This window comes from Sinohyriopsis cumingii, chromosome 6 (assembly GCF_028554795.1).
Source record: "Sinohyriopsis cumingii isolate HCF-2022 chromosome 6, ASM2855479v2, whole genome shotgun sequence".
Lineage (NCBI taxonomy): Eukaryota > Metazoa > Mollusca > Bivalvia > Unionida > Unionidae > Sinohyriopsis > Sinohyriopsis cumingii.
In genome coordinates this window covers 11,702,239-11,725,337 of record NC_142966.1, presented here as the reverse complement: position 1 = coordinate 11,725,337, position 23,099 = coordinate 11,702,239, and the positions used below count along the sequence as shown (strand labels likewise).

The window sequence follows — 23,099 nt, the reverse complement described above, 5'->3', positions numbered from 1 at the left end:
TAGCGCTAGTGGAGATATGTCTTGCTTTCCAGAATTGAAAGGCAGAAAGTGTGTGGTTCTGGCAATAACAGATATTCTCCATAAATGTAAAATAATATTTGAGAGTGCATACAGGATCTTGGAGTGGAGCTTCTCCTCTCAACATTTTTTGATCAAGCAGAGGTGGGCAAATAATAATTTGTTGCATGCCTAGTGATGAAAACCTGTTTTTTTGGCAATGAAGCCAGATTGTGTCATTAGGACAACTGATCCATCAGGACGACCATTCCAGTGGCCTAGTGGTTAGAGTGTCTACGTTAGATGCAGAAGGTCGTTGGTTTGAACCCCTGCCAAGTCATACCAAAGATTTATAAAAATGGTACAAACAGCAGCCTCGATAATCACTCAGTATTAAGAAGTTAGTGTTAGGACTGGTTGGCCTGGTGTCAGGATAATGTGACTGGGTGGGACATGATGCCACATGTCTGTGGCACGATGCCACAGTGCTAGACATCACTATAAACTGCTACACTGTAGACATCATAGCGATGATATATTTTTTTAAAGCTACGTTAAAAATCCAAACCATGTACACACATATCCATCAGGATGGATCCTCATTTTAAATGGTTTGTAGCTTACTCACTCCGCATGTTGAGGCATGTGCTATCAGCAAGCAAGTCTTATATGACAGCTGACTGATGGATGTGGATGACACGGATAAGTAATGCCATGTGAACACCCAGAAGAGATTCCATTTTGGGAATAACATGAATGAGCATAGTCTGAATAGATCAAATTTGGACATGACGTTTGAAACATCCTTGTGTCCATTATCATCTAGTCCATGGTGCTGGAATGTGTCCAAGATGATGGACTGGTTTCTGAAGGAAATTCTGTCATGGAATGGTTCTGTGCTACCATGAAAATAATGTGTCCTGATAAATGTTTGGAATTTTAATAAATAAATCTTGTTGAATAGTTGCAATATGTGTTGACAGATTGGCTGATTAAAATTAAGCTTCAAATAACTAGGCACAAGTTGAAGCTTCTTCTATATCACTGGATGGGAATAGAGATGTTGCCAATACAGCTAAGATAGCTTTATTTGTCTACTGAGACCATGCTAGTTCTATGGAAGAAATGCTTGCCATTTAATTACAGAAAGGGTACTAAAAGGGAAGATCATATTTTCCACGAAATAAAATGTGATTTATTAAATGTTATCTCAGGTGGGATATCAGCTGAATGGAGTTCCAGCAATGGTTGTGTCAAACGTAGGCATTATTGCTAAAATCAGATAACAGTTACCCGATATGAACATCAATCCAGAAGATTTGTGTGCTTCACTGTAATTTGCACCAACAAACTGTGCACAAAATCACTAATATGCACCCATGTCATAACCATTTTCTGCATAAATCACTAATATGCACCCAAGCCATGAATGTTGACTGCATAAATCACTAATATGCACCAATGTCATGACCATTTCCTGCATAAATCACTAATATGCACCGATGTCATGACCACTTCCTGCATAAATCACTAATATGCAACCATGTCATGACCATTTCCTGCATAAATCACTAATATGCACCCATGTCATGACCATTTCCTGTATAAATCACTAATATGCAACCATGTTATGACCATTTCCTGCATAAATCACTAATGTGCAACCATGTCATGAATGTTGCCTGCATCAGTCACTAATATGCAGCCATGTATTGACCATTTCCTGCATAAATCACTAATATGCACCCATGTAATGACCATTTCCTGCAAAAATCACTAATATGCACCCATGTCATGACCATTTCCTGCATAAATCACTAATGTGCAACCATGTCATGAATGTTGCCTGCATCAATCACTAATATGCAACCATGTATTGACCATTTCCTGCATAAATCACTAATATGCACCCATGTAATGACCATTTCCTGCAAAAATCACTAATATGCACCCATGTCATGACCATTTCCTGCAAAAATCACTAATATGCACCCATGTCATGACCATTTCCTGCAACAATCACTAATATGCACCCATGTCATGAATGTTGCTTGCATCAATCACTAATATACACCCATATCATGAATGTTGCCTGCATCAATCACTAATATGCAACCATGTCATGACAATTTCCTCCATAAATCACTAATATGCGACTATGTCATAACCATTTCCTGCATAAATCACTAATATGCAACTATGTCATGACCATTTCCTGCATAAATCACTAACATGCAACCATGTCATGAATGTTGACTGCATAAATCACTAATATGCAACCATGTATTAACCATTTCCTGCATAAATCACAAATATGCACCCCTGTCATCACCATTTCCTGCAAAAATCACTAATATGCACCGATGTCATGACCATTTCCTGAATAAATCAATAATATGCACCCATGTCATAACCATTTCCTGCATAAATCACTAATATGCAACCATGTCATGAATGTTGACTGCATAAATCACAAATATGCAACCATGTATTGACCATTTCCTGCATAAATCACTAATATGCACCATGTCATGACCATTTCCTGCATACATCACTAATATGCAACCATGTCATGACCATTTCCTGCATAAATCACTAATATGCAACCATGTATTGACCATTTCCTGCATAAATCACTAATATGCAATGATGTATTGACCATTTCCTTCATAAATCAATATTATGCAACCATGTCATGACAATTTCCTGCATAAATCACTAATATGCACCAATGTCATGACCACTGTCTGCATCAATCACTAATATGTTCCCATGTCATGACCACTGCCTGCATCAATCACTTATATGCAACCATGTCATGAATGTTGCCTGCATCAATCACTAATATGCAACCATGTCATGACCATTTCCTGCATAAATCACTAATATGCACCTATGTCATGACCACTGTCTGCATCAATCACTAATATGCTCCCATGTCATGACCACTGCCTGCATCAATCACTTATATGCAACCATGTCATGAATGTTGCCTGCACCAATCACTAATATGCAACCATGTATTGACCATTTCCTGCATAAATCACTAATATGCACCCATGTCATGAACACTGCCTGCATCAATCACTAATATGCTCCCATGTCATGACCACTGCCTGCATCAATCACTTATATGCAACCATGTCATGAATGTTGCCTGCATCAATCACTAATATGCAACCATGTATTGACAATTTCCTGCATAAATCACTAATATGCACCTATGTCATGACCACTGTCTGCATCAATCACTTATATGCAACCATGTCATGAATGTTGCCTGCATCAATCACTAATATGCAACCATGTCATGACCATTTCCTGCATAAATCACTAATATGCAACCATGTCATGACCATTTCCTGCATAAATCACTAATATGCACCAATGTCATGACCATTTCCTGCATAAATCACTAATATGCACCCATGTCATGACCACTGTCTGCATCAATCACTAATATGCACCCATGTCATGACCACTGTCTGCATCAGTCACTAATATGCAACCATGTCATGACCACTGCCAGCATCAATCACTAATATGCTCCAATGTCATGACCACTGCCTGCATCAATCACTTCTATGCAATCATGTCATGAATGTTGCCTGCATCAATCACTAATATGCAACCATGTCATGACCATTTCCTGCATAAATCACTAATATGCAACCATGTCATGACCATTTCCTGCATAAATCACTAATATGCACCCATGTCATGACCATTTCCTGTATAAATCACTAATATGCAAACATGTTATGACCATTTCCTGCATAAATCACTAATATGCACCAATGTCATGACCACTGTCTGCATCAATCACTAATATGCTCCCATGTCATGACCACTGCCTGCATCAATCACTTATATGCAACCATGTCATGAATGTTGCCTGCATCAATCACTAATATGCAACCGTGTCATGACCACTGTCTGCATCAATCACTAATATGCAACCATGTCTTGACCACTGCCTGCATCAATCACTAATATGCACTCATGTCATGACCATTTCCTGAATAAATCACTAATATGCACCGATGTCATGAATGTTGACTGCATAAATCACTAATATGCAACCATGTATTGACCATTTCCTGCATAAATCACTAATATGCACCCATGTCATGACCACTCTCTGCATCAATCACTAATATGCACCCATGTCATGAATGTTGACTGCATAAATCACTAATATGCAACCATGTATTGACCATTTCCTGCATAAATCGCTAATATGCAACCATGTCATGACCACTGTCTGCATCAATCACTTATATGCACCCATGTCATGACCACTGCCTGCATCAATCACTTATATGCACCCATGTCATGACCATTTCCTGCATTAATCACTAATATGCAACCATGTCTTGACCACTGTCTCCATCAATCACTTAGATGCACCCATGTCATGACCACTGCCTGCATCAATCACCAATATGCACCCATGTCATGACCATTTCCTGCATCAATCACTTATATGCACCCATGTCATGACCATTTCCTGCATCAATCACTAATATCCACCCATGTCATGACCACTGCCTGCATCAATGACTTATATGCACCCATGTCATGACCACTGCCTGCATCAATCACTAATATGCAACCATGTCATGACCACTGCCTGCATCAATCACTAATATGCACCCATGTCATGACCACTGCCTGCATCAATCACTAACATGCACCCATGTCATGACCACTGCCTGCATCAATCACTTATATGCAACCATGTCTTGACCACTGCCTGCATCAATTTCATTAAGTCAAGAGCACTGAATTGCCATCAGTTTGAGGAATTTCCAGATGATGTTAAATCTCAGCAAAGAGCTGTTAATTATGCTAGCCGTGGAAGGGGAACGTGCTGAAGCGCTTTTACAATTTGAACGATGGGGTATCTGTTTTCATGGACATGACAAGAAAACAAGTGAGAGAGTTAGATAAATACAACTGAATGTATGACCTTGCTTTTTATTGTGGACACTACAGCATAGCTAAATGAACTCAATGATAAGTTTATAAACTCAAGGGCAGTTGGCTCACAAGTTCAAACTTCGACTTGTGGAAATCCAATTAAGGAAAGTCAATGCTTATGATTTTCTTATGCTTGCCATTCACAAATAAATCTGATTGTAATTCGTTTGCTGATGAGTTGAAATCTTTGATTGAAGAATTCAATACTATGTTTCACAATGTCTGAGGACAAGAAGCGAGTGTATTGGTTCTCTCTTACTCATTGGATGTTAGTGAGGAACAAGCTCCAGATATTTGAAGAAGAAGCTTAGTAAACTCAAAGAGGACTTAGAACTGAAGATAAAACTCAACAGTGAACTCAAACAGGACTTGGAACTGAAGACAAAACTAAACAGTGAACTCAAAGAGGACTTAACTGAAGACAAAACTCAACAGTGAACTCAAAGAGGACTTGGAACTGAAGACAAAACTCTATAGTGAACTCAAAGAGGACTTGGAGCTGAAGACAAAACTCAACAGTGAACTCAAAGAGGACTTGGAACTGAAGACAAAACTCAACAGTAAACTCAAAGAGGACTTGGAACTGAAGACAGAACTCAACAACATTTCACTAACCATTTTTAGTAGTAATTTCTTTGCAGACAGTTAGTATATGAAACAACGCAGACAGTAAGTATATGAAACATTGTGCTTTTGCTCAGAAGAGACTGACCATATTCAGGTGCCAGAGACAAGCTGATTCCTGTCTAAATGAAGTTCATTATATCTAAAATAAGGATGAGATTAACGCATTTACATCTAGAATACTTGCTCCAATTTCATGTATTTCTTGATATAAAAAAGACATTGGCCATCTAGTGAGAGGCATGAACTCTCAAACATCGCACTGGATACAGCTGAATTTTTTTATTTCAGTTTAGTTTAATGATTTTGCATTTATGAAGATAATTGCTGAAAAAAGCTCCAATTCAAAGTAACTATTCTACTTATGCCTGTTGAACACAATAACTAGGCAAAAGACGTACATAAAGCAGGAAATACTAGTTTTATGGAGCTGTATTATTTGGACCAATCTGAAAGACCTTCAAGCCAGAATGCTTTATGTTAAGTTTGCACAAATTCTGTTGAGAAAATTTTAATAAGAAATTGTAAATAGCAACTGTGAAAAAATGATGGGTGACACCTGATGGAAGAAAGGCTACACTATAAAAATCATGGCCTTATAGCCAGGAGTGACACCTGATTGAAGAAAGGCTACACCATGAGATTGTATGGCCTTATAGCCGGGGTGACACCCGATGGAAGAAAGGCTACACCATGAGATCGTATGGCCTTATAGCCAGGGGTGACACCCGATGGATGAATAGTTACACCATGAGATTGTATGGCCTTATAGCCAGGGGTGACACCTGATGGAAGAAAGGCAACACCATGAGATTCTATGGCCTTATAATCAGGGTTGACAGCCGATGGATAAAAGGTTACACTATGAGATTGTATGGCCTTATAGCCAGGGGTGACACCTGATGGAAGAAAGGCAACACCACAAGATCATATGGCCTTATAGCCAGGGGTGACACGTGATGGATGAAAGGCTACACCATGAGATTGTATGGCCTTATAGCCAAGGGTGACACCTGATGGAAAAAAGGCAACACCGTGAGATCATATGGCCTTATAGTCAGGGGTGACACTCGATGGAAGAAAGGCAACAACATGACATCCTTTTGACTTATAGCCAGGAGTTTCACCCGATTTAAGAAAGGCTTCACCACAAGAATGTATGGCCTTATAGCCAGGGGTGACACCCAATGGAAGAAAAGCTAAACTATGAGATCGTATGGCCTTACAGCCAGGGGTGACACCCAATGGATGAAAGGTTACGCCATGAGATCCTATGGCCTTATATCCAGGGGTGACATCCGATAGATGAAAGGCTACATTATTATATCGTATGGCCTTACAACCAGGGGTGACACCCGATGGATGAAAGGCTACACCATGAGATTGTATGGCCTTATAGCCAGGGGTGACACATGATGGACAAAAGGCAACACCATGAGATCATATGGCCTTATACCCAGGGGTGCTAAGAAGATACTGTAATATTGAGGTTAGTATATGGTGTCAAAAATATATGGACACCAAACAGATCAAAATAATGAGCTAAAGCAGGCTCAATAAAAAAAAAAAAGTGGAATTATTTGAAAGTTTCAAACCAAACAAAATGTAACATATTCATTTCTCACTCAAACTCTTGGAAGAATGTTACAAGATCATTATATAGTTATTTTAAATTAAGGATGAAAATAAATTTTTTTACCACCAGTGGGATATTAATAGTTGTCATGTTATCATCCTCAGGGCCAACAGACATATCTTGATCAAATTCAAACCATCTTACTTCATTGTAGCTCACTGTGTCATTGACATGGTAGTCTATCTTCCCTTTCTTTCTGTGTTCCCTGTAAAATATACACAGTTGCTGAACATTGTACACTGTTCAAGCTCAACCCTCACTTATAAATTGAAAACCCAACACTTAACCAGGCTTGTTACCTTCACTAATGAACTGAAAATCTGACACTTAGTCAGGGCTATAACCTTCACCAATGAATGAAAACCCAACATTTAGTCAGGGCTATAACCTTCACTAATGAATGAAAACCCAACATTTAGTCAGGGCTATAACCTTCACTAATGAATGAAAACCCAACATTTAGTCAGGGCTGAATGAAAATCCAACATTTAGTCAGGGCTATAACCTTCACTAATGAATGAAAACCCAACATTTAAACAGGGCTATAACCTTCACTAATGAATGAAAACCCAACATTTAGTCAGGGCTATAACCTTCACTAATGAATGAAAACCCAACATTTAGTCAGGGCTATAACCTTCACCAATGAATGAAAACCCAACATTTAGTCAGGGCTATAACCTTCACTAATGAATGAAAACCCAACATTTAATCAGGGCTATAACCTTCACTAATGAATGAAAACCCAACATTTAGTCAGGGCTATAACCTTCACCAATGAATGAAAACCCAACATTTAGTCAGGACTATAACCTTCACTAATGAATGAAAACACAACATTTAGTCAGGGCTATAACCTTCACTAATGAATGAAAACCCAACATTTAGTCAGGGCTGAATGAAAACCCAACATTTAGTCAGGGCTATAACCTTCACTAATGAATGAAAACCCAACATTTAGTCAGGGCTATAACCTTCACTAATGAATGAAAACACAACATTTAGTCAGGGCTATAACCTTCACCAATGAATGAAAACCCAACATTTAGTCAGGGCTATAACCTTCACTAATGAATGAAAACACAACATTTAGTCAGGGCTATAACCTTCACCAATGAATGAAAACCCAACATTTAGTCAGGGCTATAACCTTCACTAATGAATGAAAACGCAACATTTAGTCAGGGCTATAACCTTCACTAATGAATGAAAACACAACATTTACTCAGGGCTGAATGAAAACCCAACATTTAGTCAGGGATGAATGAAAACCCAACATTTATTCAGAGCTATAACCTTCACTAATGAATGAAAACCCAACATTTAGTCAGGGCTATAACCTTCACTAATGAATGAAAACCCAACATTTAGTCAGGGCTGAATGAAAACCCAACATTTAGTCGTTGTTGTTGTTGTTGTATGGTTTAACGCCATTTTTCAGCACAAGATAGGCTATACATGGTGGCCAGTATAATTGGTGGAGGAAGAACCCTGGAAAACCCCGGGAAGAACCACCAACCCACGAGAAGCTACTGGCAGGCTTTCTCATGTACCCACGTTAGCCGAGCCTGAGACTCGAACTCACGCAGACAGAGGTGAGATGGCAGTGATCCGTAACGGTGAGCACTTTAGACCACTCGGCCACTTGGGGCCCCCCAACATTTAGTCAGGGCTATAACCCTCACTAATGAATTGAACACCCAACATTTAGTCAGGGCTATAACCTTCACTAATGAATGAAAACGCAACATTTAGTCAGGGCTATAACCTTCACTAATGAATGAAAACACAACATTTAGTCAGGGCTACAACCCTCACTAATGAATGAAAACCCAACATTTAGTCAGGGCTATAACCCTCACTAATGAATGAAAACCCAACATTTAGTCAGGGCTAAAACCTACACTAATGAATTGAACACCCAACATATAGTCAGGGCTATAACCTTCACAAATGAATGAAAACGCAACATTTAGTCAGGGCAATAACCTTCACTAATGAATGAAAACACAACATTTGGTCAGGGCTATAACCCTCACTAATGAATGAAAACCCAACATTTAGTCAGGGCTATAACCCTCACTAATGAATGAAAACCCAACATTTAGTCAGGGCTAAAACCTTCACTAATGAATTGAACACCCAACATTTAGTCAGGGCTATAACCTTCACTAATGAATGAAAACCCAACATTTAGTCAGGGCTGTAACCCTCACTAATGAATGAAAACCCAACATTTAGTCAGGGCTATAACCTTCACTAATGAATTGAACACCCAACATTTAGTCAGGGCTATAACCCTCACCAATGAATGAACACCCAACATTTAGTCAGGGCTATAACCCTCACTAATAAATGAAAACCCAACATTTAATCAGGGCTATAACCTTCACTAATGAATTGAAAACCCAACATTAAGTCAGGGCTATAACCATCACTAATGAATTGAACACCCAACATTTAGTCAGGGCTATAACCCTCACTAATGAATTTAACACCCAACATTTAGGGCTTCTCTTAATGCATATTTTGTGCATCAGGATTAGTAAATTTTGGTTTTAGTAAAAATGTGGAAATAAATCATTATAGAATGCAAATGACCCAGCTGGTTAGCTATGACCTAGAGTAATACTGTATGATGACTTAAGAATTCTGCCACTTTCAAAGACAAGCATTCTGCCACTTTCAAAGACTCAAGCATTCTGCCACTTTCAATGACAAGAAATCTTCAAAGACCTACGCAGTTGGCAAAAGAAAGTGAGATTTTCTTTTATTCATTAAAATGTTTGTTATCAAATCAAAAAGTAATCAAGTTTCCTCTGCTTTTCCATCTAATCTTAAAGAGAGGCCAAAGAAATAAAAGTCACCATTTTGACATGTCCTCATGGTTATTATTATGATGTACATGTTTTAAAAACTTTACCGACATCAAGATGACATGATGATGTGTCATTACTGTCAGCAACATAAAAACTTTACCGACATCAAGATGACATGATGATGTGTCATTCCTGTCAGCAACATAAAAACTTTACCGACATCAAGATGACATGATGATGTGTCATTACTGTCAGCAACATAAAAACTTTACCGACATCAAGATGACATGATGATGTGTCATTACTGTCAGCAACATAAAAACTTTACCGACATCAAGATGACATGATGATGTGTCATTACTGTCAGCAACATAAAAACTTTACCGACATCAAGATGACATGATGATGTGTCATTACTGTCAGCAACATAAAAACTTTACCGACATCAAGATGACATGATGATGTGTCATTACTGTCAGCAACATAAAAACAAGTTTGCGACTAATGAAAGTGAACAATTTCTTAAGGGTTTTTTTCATTAAAAGTTGCAGGAATAAGTATTAGGGCTGTATGTATGTAAGTCTGTAAGGAATAAGTATTAAGGCTGTATGTATGTAAGTATGTAAGGAATAAGTATATAAGTACTAAGTATTAAGGGGGCCCCGAGTGGCCGAGTGGTCTAAAGCGCTCTCCGTTACGGATCACTGCCATCTCACCTCTGTCTGCGGCGGTTCGAGTCTAGGATTCAGCCAATGTGGGTATGTGAGAAAGCTTGCCAGTAGCTTCTCGTGGGTCGGTGGTTCTTTCCGGGGTTTTCCCGGGTTCTTCCTCCACCATTAATACTGGCCGCCATGTATAGCCTGTCGTGTGCTGAAAAATGGCGTTAAGCCCCAAAACAACAACAACAACTAAGTATTAAAAGGTATTTAACTGATGGTTGAAATGTCATCGACTGATGTCATCTACAGTTATTTTCATTCTATGGGGCTATTTGCAGATATATCCAGATATCTAACCATTCAAAAACATCCAATCTGGTTAGTATTACTTTACACTTTCAAACAAAACAACATGGAATGCTAAGGAGCAAAGATATTCTAACTGTTCAGCCAAGTGATAAAAATATTGATGACTTACTGAACTTGCCTAATAACTGAAGCATATAGCACAAAATATCAAACAATATAGCAGAAGATTTCAAACAATATAGCACAAGATATCAAACAATACAAATGACTATTTTTGTGCCTTTTATGATGTGCTGTCAATGTTTACATGGTCCCTTTCAACACAAGGACGGAGGCTGCTGATGTTTACATGAGCCCTCTTTTTATTGTGATAAAAGACACAGGAATTGAGGCTGCAGGGTTTTACATGAGCCCCGTGTGTGTGTGTGTGATTTGGACTTTTAACGTAGCTTTTCAAAAAATTCAGTCATATCGCTACGATGTCTGCAGTGTGACAGTTTATAGTGATGTCTAGCACTGGGACATCATGCTGCAGACATGTAGCATGATGTCCCAGCCAGTCACATTATCCCGACACCAGGCTGACCAGTCCTAACACTAACCTCATAATGCTGAGCACCAAGCAAGGCAGCTGTTAGTACCATTTTTTGTAAGTCTTGGTATGACTCGGCCAGGGATCAAACCCATGACCTCCCGCATCCGAGGTGGATGCTCTAACCACTAGGCCACTGGAGCGGTTATATAAGCCCTACCATTTTAATGTGATAAAAGGCATAACGATGGAAGCTGGAGAAAACATTGTAGGACAGTTGGACATAATGTACAGCAATATGGCAGTTTTAATGCTCAATTATCAAAGTGACATCAGATCATTAAATTCTCTCGATGTCAATTCTATTTCCTTATCAGCTACAATGTTATTATTATGGTTTTAAAAAAAAAACGTTTTTAAGATCTTTTTTTTAACTTTCTCCTCATCTTACTTTGCTCATGAATGCATAAATACAAAAGTAGATGAAGCAACATAATTAGCAAACAATTACAGCAAAGTAACAATACTCCAATTAGCAAACACCATGCAACTTTACATTTCCCCATGATGTATTCCCTAAGAAAAAGTTAAAGAGTTGTGCAAATAAAATCAACAGGCTTGGAATATATTCAAAGACTCTTCAAATATAAGAAGCAACCTTATTTAAATTCATGCAGTTTTCAAGGCAATCCTTCACATTCAAGGACATCTGAAGGTCATATGACGAAAGTTGAAATACCCTCGGATCTGGGTTACCAAAAAGCCTACTTAGATATTTTAACATACCTACCTATAAGTATATGGTCCTTTCTGTGTTACTTCTGGCTTGCCACCATTTATGAACTCTTCAGGATTTTCAAGGTTGAACACATAGATCTGGAAATAGATGGGCACTGGCGGTTCTACCCAATTGTTATAGATGTCTCCACCTTGTTTGAGATTAATTTCCTGTGAAATAAATTAAATGTATGTCATCTAACTTTAAGTCCATGTACATGAGGAAACTTACTTTTTATTTTTAATTCATAAACTTGACATAACCTATCTTGTATACTGATCAGTAGCTAATAATAGTAGGTACTTATTGATCCTGACTATATTTAAGAAATGAATTAATTTTATACAAGACAACTTAGAAGTACTTAACTTTAAAATTATTGTTTTATGCCCTTCCATTTTTGAACAGAGGTGTCAGTCTCTTCTCTTAGATTTGCAAATTGAAGCTGTTACCAAATGGTCAAATTACAAACTCTAGTTGTTATTGAATGGTCAAGATACATATCCAACCTGTTACCTAATGGTCAAGATACAAATTCAAGCTGTTACCATATGGTCAAAATGCAAATTCAACTTTTTACTGAATGGTCAAGTTACCAATTCAGCTGTTACTGAATGGTCAAGATACAAATTCAAGATGTTCGTGAATGGTCAAGATAAAAATTCAAGATGTTACTGAATAGTCAAGATACAAATTATTGCTGTTACCAAGTGGCCAAGATACAAATTCAACCTGTTACTGAATGGCCAAGATACAAATTCAACCTGTTACTGAATGGTCAAGATACAAATTCAACCTGTTACTGAATGGTCAAGATACAAATTCAACCTGTTACTGAATGGTCAAAATGCAAATTCAGCTGTTACTGAATAGTCAATATACAAATTCAAGCTGTTACTGAATGGTCAAGATACAAATTAAAGCTGTTAGCAAATGGTCAAGATACTAATTCAAGCTGTTAGCAAATGGTCAAGATACTAATTCAAGCTGTTAGCAAATGGTCATGATACAAACTCAAGTTCTTACTAATTGGTCCACGTATATGAGGCAAATTAATTACTAACCACAAAGTGAATCTGGATGCTCTAGGCTCATGGCTTTAAATATGCTAAAGAATCTGACATATACTGTGTATCATCCTTGATGGCACCTATAATTTGTATTCCTTCATGTTACAATGGTCTTATGAACAACCCTTACTTGTTGGTGGCACTGGAATGAGGGATAGTTTTTCAATGATTTAATAGCAACTAACTGTGTGAGATTCAAGAGCAAAACTTCAAAGTTAGAGAGCATCAGTTGAGCTATGGCACTTACTAATCAGTTAGTTTGGTTTGGATCATTCTGTCTCCTGATGTGTGTACCTGGATGTAAAGCCTGGCATGACAATAATGGCAGCTACACTTTTTACCCCTTCCCGTTAAGGCCCGTTATGAAGTTTTCGGACTAATTTACTGGGTAATTTTATAACAGTTCTTTAAAAGACTGCATCATCTGGAAACAATATCTTTCAAAACTGCTTTCTTTCCTGGAAGCTGTCCGAAACATTTACCACTCAGGCCAACAATACATACAATATTCCTATATTAGTTCACTTGTAAACAAGAGTACTGTGAATAGCAGGTTCTGTGCCCTCTATATGGACACTAGTAAGCATTGAGTAAGTTGTTGTTGTTGTTTTAGGGTTTAACGTCATTTTTCAGCACAAGATAGGCTATACATGGCGGCCAGTATTAATGGTGGAGGAAGAACCCGGGAAAGAACCACCGACCCACGAGATGCTAATGGCAAGCTTTCTCACATACCAACATAGGCTGAACCTGCGAGATGGCAGTGATCCATAACGGTGAGTGCTTTAGACCACTCTGCCACTCGGGGCCCCAGCACTGAGTAAGTGCCCTAGACTCTAGTAAGGCATTGATGGCTCTGAAATGTGTTGGTCTCAGTGGCCTTGACCTTTCATCGAGATATGTTGTTGTTGTTGTTGTTGAGTTTAAAGCCATTTTTCAGTACAATATAGGCTATACATAGCAGCCAGGATAAATGGTGGAGGAAGAATCCGGGAAAACCCTAGAAAAAACCACCAACCCACAAGATATGTGGTTCCCAAATAAATTTAAAATGTGAAGAAAGCATTACTTAAAATGTGAAGAAAGCATTATTTAAAATGTGAAGAAAGCATTATTTTCTTAACAGACTTACCATGACCAAAATCAAAGCCCACTGCTATCTGAAAGACACCAGAATATATAGGTTCCTGTAGTACCCTAATGCTAGTCATTTACAGTTTCATCAAAAAACTCACTCCAGAACAAAGATATTTTGCAGGACTAATTTTCCTTTGAGCCATAAGGATAATTTCACATTTTAACACAACATTGATAGGCCATTTCATTATGCAAACCCTCCACAAAGCTTGGTCAATGTATGTGATAAGAACCAAAGTTATTATGCACAAAAAAATAAATTCTTCTTCCAGTCACAATAACCTTAACCTTTGACCATAAATTCAATAGTCTTTTTTCCTACCCATACACTTTGGTGAATACATGGTTGTCAAAAACTATTCTGTATTGTTTACTTGTAGTGACCTTGACCTTAGACCCTCTGACCTTCATACCATTGCGTTTCTACTTTGTTCCAAGTCATCCACAAAAAATAGTCTAGGTTTGTGATTGGTGTGTGTGAGTTATTTTTCGATTTCTTTCTTTTCTGTACACGTTCATCCATGGAGTTTAAAGATCAACAAAGGACATTCTGAAGTTCTGAAGTTTCTGCTGCTCGTGCTTTTACATTGTCTCTACAATTTATATCTGTTCAAGATCTATAGCTCCAATAAGAATGAGAGTGTCATGTGGAGCAATCCTGTGCCAGATTTTTCCAAGACTGGATCAATGTTAAGGTGTTTCAGAGGTGACTTGAGGGAATCTTTGAAGTATTTCTTCTGACCACCCTGAGATGATTTTCCTCCTTCAGCACTGTAGATCTTTTCAAGTAGTCACTCTTCTGACAACCAGAACCTGTGTCCAGGACCCTGTCCTGCCCTCTTATCCTCATCAGTTTTCCTCAGGCAGCCAATGTGAAAATGGTTCAGCTTCTTGTCAGGTGTCTGTAAACCAAACAGGTGTCATATGCATACAGTATGGTTAGCAACACAATGGTTTTGCAGACCTTCAGTTTCTTTTATTTTTAAATTATGTCTCTGTGCTCCCACACATTTGTATGAAGTCTGCCAGAAGCCATACTTGCTTTAGAAATTCTGGCATTGTTTTCATCATCAATGTGGACTCCACTTTGACAAACGAAATTCAGTTGTCTCTTGGTCTCATTTAAAGATTCTTCCAGCTAAGCTTAATTCAACGTTGACTAAATTGTTTCTTTATTGGATAATCAAAAGATGTTACTGGCTAATCGCATGTGGTCATTATGTTTTCTAGCTGTTTAAATGCTCTATATCCACAAAACACAAAAAAGGTGTGATAGCTGAACTCCTGGACTTATGATTGAGTTAATGTCACTGGGTCAGCAGGCATTTCATCAGTCCCTGACACTACAAAGTTTGTGTTGCAGTGCATCAGCTTCAGGTTGGTAAATTACACCTCTTCCTGACCCAATATTCAACTACATAAAGGCTATTACACATCTCCCTTAATAACTCATGCCTAAATAACTATGTCACAACATGGGATCAGGTGTGGATCCTATTTATTTCTTTCTTCAATACAAAACAAAATACCAAAAGATATGGCCTATATCTGTTGAGCATGAAAAAAACTTATCAAAACTTGTCAATGGAAACCTGATATATAACTCATTTTATCATCGAAAACTGCGGTTAGTGACTAAAAATCTGTTTCAAATTAAGGAATTCACAACTTTAAATATAAGTTGTTTATTTTCTAACATTTTCTTTAAAAAAACCCAAAACAAATCAAACACTTCTCAATACACTTTAAATAACAAGATATTATGAAATATTGATCAATTAAAATAACCATAATGAAGTACTTCAATACCAACTAAAGACTAATTAAATAAATCCTGTCAAGTGAAATTTGTATATATCTTTCAATTTGGTTTCAGTATAATGATCATTAATGCAATCTGCACACATGTATTAAAAAGTGAAAAGTGTCAATCAACCTTCTCAGTGATACCCGACGAGTGTTTATGTGAGAACCGAATGAAGTACCATTTAGATCTCCAATTTATGAATGTGTTGGTTGCACTTTTGCAATCAACTGCATCAGATCAGCATTTTTATTTCGGACCAAGAAGTCATAAAGGCAACCGCTTTAAGTCCATACTGGACATCTGAGTGGTACCATTTTTATTAGGACCAAGAAGTCATCAAGGCAACTGCTTTAAGTCCATACTGGACATCTGAGTGGTACCATTTTTATTTAGGACCAAGAAGTCATCAAGGCAACCGCTTTAAGTTCATACTGGACATCTGAGTGGTACCATTTTTATTTAGATTCAACTAGTGTACCTGTTAAAACCCCAGTTTGAAATGACCACCCATTCTGGAAGAGCAGAGATAACAAATTTTTCAGAAAAAGGAAAACAGTCCATCTTCTTCTGTTCTATAACCACTAAGTTAAAAATGATTCTTTGTTGCCATTTCTATGGACTACATTATACATTGTGACAATGCATAAAAACATTTTCATGGTAGAACAATACAAAAGCCAAAGAGTGAAATTAAAAATCATACTGTTGTAATTTTTATGTAATTCTTTGTATAATAAAACTTTTGGCACGCTGTGCAAGGACAATATAAAGAGGATTTTTGAGGTGTGATAGATTTTTACTTTTTTGGGGGGGTTCTTGTCTTGTGGCTTCTTTTGCTGTCCAGATGGATTTTTTTTTTCTTTGGACTTTCATAGCATGCATGTTAAAGGTTAGGTAAATCTTGTAAAGATATTTTCAGGTACAAGCACTGTAATGACTCTAAAGAAATTCTTAGATCTCAGATCATACCCTATTATTATTGATCTAGTTTACACTGCAGCAATGGACTTTACATAACAGAGATATAGTTTACATAATAGTGATATACTTTACATAACAGTGATGGATATATTACTGGTGGATGGAAAAAATGTTTACATACAGACACAATCATGCACATGTTCACTCTCTCTCGTATATAGACACACAATGTACATGTATATGCACACATATATTATTATTATTAACATTGTTATTATGACTGTATTATCTTAAACTAAATGACTGAGGAATGTCAACCAATACGTTTTGTGAAATTCAACAAATGTTTTTTACCTAGAATACAAAGTGAAAATTTAAAATGAGAATGAATGTTTCTTAAATCATAAACAGCCTTAACATTTCTATCACATGTCATGAATTCCAATACTGAATGTGCTGATGTGCTAGTAGTCTCAAACATGTTAATGTGTCAACAGTCTTGCTGTATCACAATGATGTAATGCAAAAATGTCCTTGAATGAACTGACAATAATTCAGAGATAGTGATTTAGTCTGAAAATGATCAATGAGCATCTTGCAATTCCAATCAATAATTAAAAAAAAAATAATTAAATTCTCTCCACTGAACACAACAAAAATTGATTCTTCTAAAGACTATTGTTAAGATTAGGAATAATAATTCTCATGTAAACAGCCTTACATACCTCCCCACCTGACCTTGACTGCAATAACCATTTTCTAAAAATACTTTTCCATCAAATTCACGAACAAAACCATTTTTAGAAACGTTCAAGGTCAAAACCCCATGTAAACATGTTTACCTCCCAGTAATAATTATCATAACACATAATCTAAAATCATTGACAATTATTAGCTACATAATATATTGTTAAAAAAAATATATATAAAAAAACATGGTGTCAGGTGTCATAAGGTGGTGGGATGACGTGAGGGATCTCGCCACTCCGTATGAAGCTATTGTTATTATTATCTAGGAGACGTTCGAAGATGGTGTCATTGCCCCAATCAAGTAAATAATAACACAAAATATGAAATTAAAAGATAGAATAACAGAGATGTGAGATGGGATATAGAACAAAACAACACAAGACCCCATATGTAAAATAATTTTTTTAAATCAATTACGTGAACAAAATGAAATTGGACATAATATGTGAATCATTCACTTTCTCTCGGAAACAGAGTTAAAAAAAACATCTGCCTTGCTTGGCACTCAGCATGAAGATATTAGTGTTAGGACTGGTTGGCCTGGTGTCAGGATAATGCAACTAGGTGAGCCATGATGCTACATGTCTGCAGCACGATGGTTCAGTGCTAGACATCACTATATACAGCCACACTGCAGACATGATAGCAATATGACTGAAAAACTAAAAATCCAAATCACATCCACACACTCACACATCCCATTGTGGCTATTACTTACTAGCTGAATGATATCAGCTGACAAATGATCCTAGTGCTAACAGCATCAATTTTCAGTTGAAAATAATTCACAACTTCATTACACAAATGAATTAATTGACTTCACTCCTTGTCCTAACTATATTACTTTGCTAATTAGCAAGTCATTCACTTAATTTCCAGACAGAGAAATATCAATTATCACCATACATGACCAAATCATTTAAGACAAAATAAATTAATTCACACAATGTATATCCTAAGAAATGCATGAGATCTTTATAATACATGATTTCTATTACATACAAAACAACTATCTCCAAAATTATTCACATAATACAGGAGTCATATAACATCTGAGACAAAATTAATGCAAACAATAGCTTCTATATGGAAGGAAAACTTGACGTATGAAATTTCTCTTCTCTGGTTTGAGGTCTCACCAGCTTCCATATTTTCTTGTCCCATGGATGATTTATTTTAAGAAGAAGTATACTTTCTACTGATCTCGGAAGCATCTTCCCTTTTTGGCAAAAACAATTCTTGATTAATATCGTGTGGGGAATTCCTTAAAAGCCTGAATTCTGTCTGGGAATACAAACACCTTAGTTTACTTTAGCCAATCAGGATTCTTTCTCTAACTGCCCAAAAATTTTCCCAATCAAAGTCAGGATAATTCTATCTAGTTCACCTTTATTAATAACTATTCCTGAAAATATCATTTTATGACACTGGTTTCAAATGGCCAGAGGTTCCCTAAAATTGTTTCTCTGCTTTGTGTCATTCCCTACACTTACCCCTACACTGAAATATCTGTCCGGCCATTATTGAACGGACTGTAATTAAAAATCAATTCATGTCCCAAACAGCCGACTCCATCCCTTGCAATCAACAGTTTACTGTAAGCCTTGCCCATACACCAAACCTAACAGGTACATGTCAAACTGACCATGACAGAATGCATTGCAAGATAATCTCTATAAAATTTTGCACCATTATATCACATATGCCTCTACTCGCAGTTACACATAATATAGATATGCATAACTATATATACATGATTTAGCTTAATATTCAGATAATTACAAAAATGGTGCTCATGACCCCCTGATGTTTTTCTATTATATTTCCAAATAGTAGTCAAATGAATGTTGGGGCACAATAATTTCAATGAATGATTAAATTAAATAGATAAATTCCTTTTAATTAATAACTTCCAAGACTCATGTTTACTAATATGAATGCCTATTTCTAAGTATTAATTCCCTTATATGGAAAGCTAACATGCAATATAAAGAAATGCAATACAATGCTTAGGGTTTAAAAATATTCTATCAGTAGACGGATCAGCTGTTTAAATTCTGAACAATCAGAAATTAGGTCAACCTGGCCTTTTACAAGAACTCATCTCATGTTATGTCAGATAAATATAAAAAGAGGCAGAGAACAGCCATACAACTGAATGAAAAATCACTGTTATGGCTAGACTAACAAGTTGTTTAAGACCTCATTTTATTTCTGTAATGACTGGTATGAGGTCAGAACAAAAAGATGAGGATTCATAACTAAATCAACATACAGTAATTACTTCTTTTTTTTAAAACCTATTTTTTAAAAAATTTTTGATAAATAAGAAACATTTCTTTAAAATAAATTTTAAATCAGCCTTTTAGAGAATCTCAATATTTAACTTACTGCAACCAAGTTATTTTTTTTAAAATTGGTTTGATAATGGTACGCGTTACAATAAATTGAAATAAAACCATCTCTTTTAACATTATGTCTTCTGTTTCTGATTATTTGGATTTCTCAGACACACAAGTTATGAACGATTCATGCCAGTTTTAAAGTTTAATAAGTAAACATATTAGTGATAATATGAACACATTTTCCCCAATTTTATTATATTAGCTTTAGTGACAAAATCTTTTCCAAAATGAAGATTATGAAAAACAAAAATTTAGAAATGCTAAATAATTTTTAGATGTCATTTTTCTTTAAAAAAAAATTTGAGTTTTCTATGTGTTGTTAATGTCAATGTGAAATATATTATTTTCTCTGGTGCAAATATGTACAAATGTGACACTGGGTATTTATGTGATATGCATCAACATGGGTGACGTATTACACGTGTGACGACGTATTACACATGGATGACGTATTACACGATGAAGGGTCGTCAAAATGAAAGCTCATTAACAAGAGTATGGTGTAAGAAATCCTCTGCATTTTTTTACCGATACTTTACCAAAAATAGCTAATGTTTCCAAAATAATGAGACATCACTATGAAATAAGTATATTTCTGAAAGGGCAGAAATAAGTGCTCAACTGCGTCTAAACCAGGGTTTATTACATCGGCCAAGAGGGGTTCGTTACAAAGAAAATTAGGAGTATCCGTCAATGAATCAAGGGATTGGTGGGGGGGTCTCACCGTGTGCATTGGCCCACACTTACCCGTTTAATCTCATCATGTATAATAGTGTCATACAAGCCAAGCAGAACAAATCCGGAAATAAGCAGCAGACCTCCCACCACCAGAAGACTGACGAGGCAACAAACTTTTCGAGACATTTCTAATTTAGTCAACTCTCAATTACTATCTTGTCGTTTTGTTGTTTTTTTTTTCTGTCGATCCTCGTGACTGTGCTTAATCGGAATACTTTGCATGAAATTGCAGACGGTATGTGTACTGGACGATGTGATACGGGATATTCTGATTCAATGCACTTCATGTATTCACTTCAGTAGACTGAATCAAATAGTTCCGAAACAGTGTTAAAATACAGTTTGTTGACTTTAGTACATTGCATTCCACTTTTCCATTGCGCATATCAATATTCACACTATCAGGTTCTTTTTAAAGCGATCGCTTCTACTTAGGGGGCGCTCACCAGTTATTATATACACTTCAGAGAGTAACGCATATAAGGTGAAGTTGTTTGCATTTAAAACATGTACTGTGGAGAGAATGTTGGCATATCTCTATGCTGCTTTGATCTAATGTGGCTGACATTTCTTTGGAAATTTTACTTTTGGAAATTGTAAATGATCTAAGCACACTGCTAACTAAAATAACTGCTCCCTTGTGCTCCAAAACAATCAGCATGAATTGGTATAAAGTCCACTATCCTCAGCATCTATTAAAGTAGGGAAAATGAATTTTGCCAGACTAGACAATACCAGCTTCTGAAAGTGCATTGATTGAATTACCAAATATATAACATGTAAAAAAAATAGTTATCGGCTCTTTTTTCTTTCTTTTTTTTTAAATTTACCTCTAAAGTTCAGGAAGTGAAATGAGCAAGTGGAGCTAGCACTATTTTTGAAAGATGCACATCGGTAGTAAGGCCTAGCTGTATACTATACAAGCCATATCAAACCCATCAATCATACACCACAGTAAGTGAATTAAATGTTCTTTGAACAATACTTGAGATATACAAGGTCTTTTTTTAAATATCCAGTACAATCAGTGAGGAAACCCAGGAATTTTTTTCTCTCCAAAAGTTCTACCCCTATGCAAAATATGAAACTGTAGAGCGCTCACCAGTTATTATGTACTTTTGAGAGAGTGACGTATGTCAAGTGACGTTGTTTGCATTTAAAACATGCACAATGGAGAGAATGTTGGCATACCTCTATGCTACATTAATGTAATGTGGATGATGTTTATTTATATATTGTACTTTTGGAAATTTTACATGATTTAAACACACTGCTAACTAAAATGACTGCTCCCTTGTGCTAAAACATCAGCCTGAATTAGTCTAAAAAGTACACTATCCATAGCAGCTATTAAATTAGGGAAAATTAATTTTTCCAGACTAGACAATATCAGCTTCTGAAAGTTGACAACATGAGTGCTCCAATCACAGAAATTAGTACCTGACACATGTTTCAAACACATGTAAATCCAGAAAATGTCGCGGCGCATGTCCTTTTCTCTGCAGAGAAGCTGTCTTCCAGGGTGCATTTCTACTCATAAATATAGGTTTGATCATGAGTATTCAGAAATATAAAAGTTTTTGAATTTTCAAATTTATGATGCTTGCATAGGTTTACTATGGGAACTGACTTATTACCGTGAGTCTAAAAGAGCCCAACTTTGTCGTGGTAGGCAAAATTCACGCAATTCGTACGTTTCGGGGCCTTTAACTTTAGTTTGGTGCAACGCAGAAAAGTCAATGATAGCTTGATGAATATAAAAATATCTCAGGAGTAAAGCAAGCCATAGGTTATGGTCGTCTGCCTTCAAAGACGGAAATAGCAGAAGGAAATCAAAGGTCAAGCGTGTAACGAAGTTTTTGAAAGTTACTTACCTTTTCTCTTTTATAGTATGATTGACAGGGTCCTATATCATAACAGGTCAGGAGGGTAGT

The 23,099-nt window shown here is 36.6% G+C and overlaps 1 protein-coding gene across 1 annotated transcript in view; it reads right to left on the bottom strand.

The window, feature by feature from the left end:
* Positions 1–21,382, bottom strand: part of LOC149796374 (lysosome membrane protein 2-like) — a 91,678-nt gene extending 70,296 nt beyond the window's left edge. The window contains exons 1-3 of the mRNA XM_089961055.1: positions 21,175–21,382; positions 12,350–12,507; positions 7,304–7,445 (exon numbers count right to left, since the gene is read on the bottom strand). Coding sequence (XP_089817181.1) covers positions 7,304–7,445; positions 12,350–12,507; positions 21,175–21,291 — 417 coding nt within the window. The 5' untranslated portion in view covers positions 21,292–21,382. The remainder of the gene's footprint in view (positions 1–7,303; positions 7,446–12,349; positions 12,508–21,174) is intronic.
* Between the last annotated feature and the right edge of the window lie 1,717 nt (positions 21,383–23,099).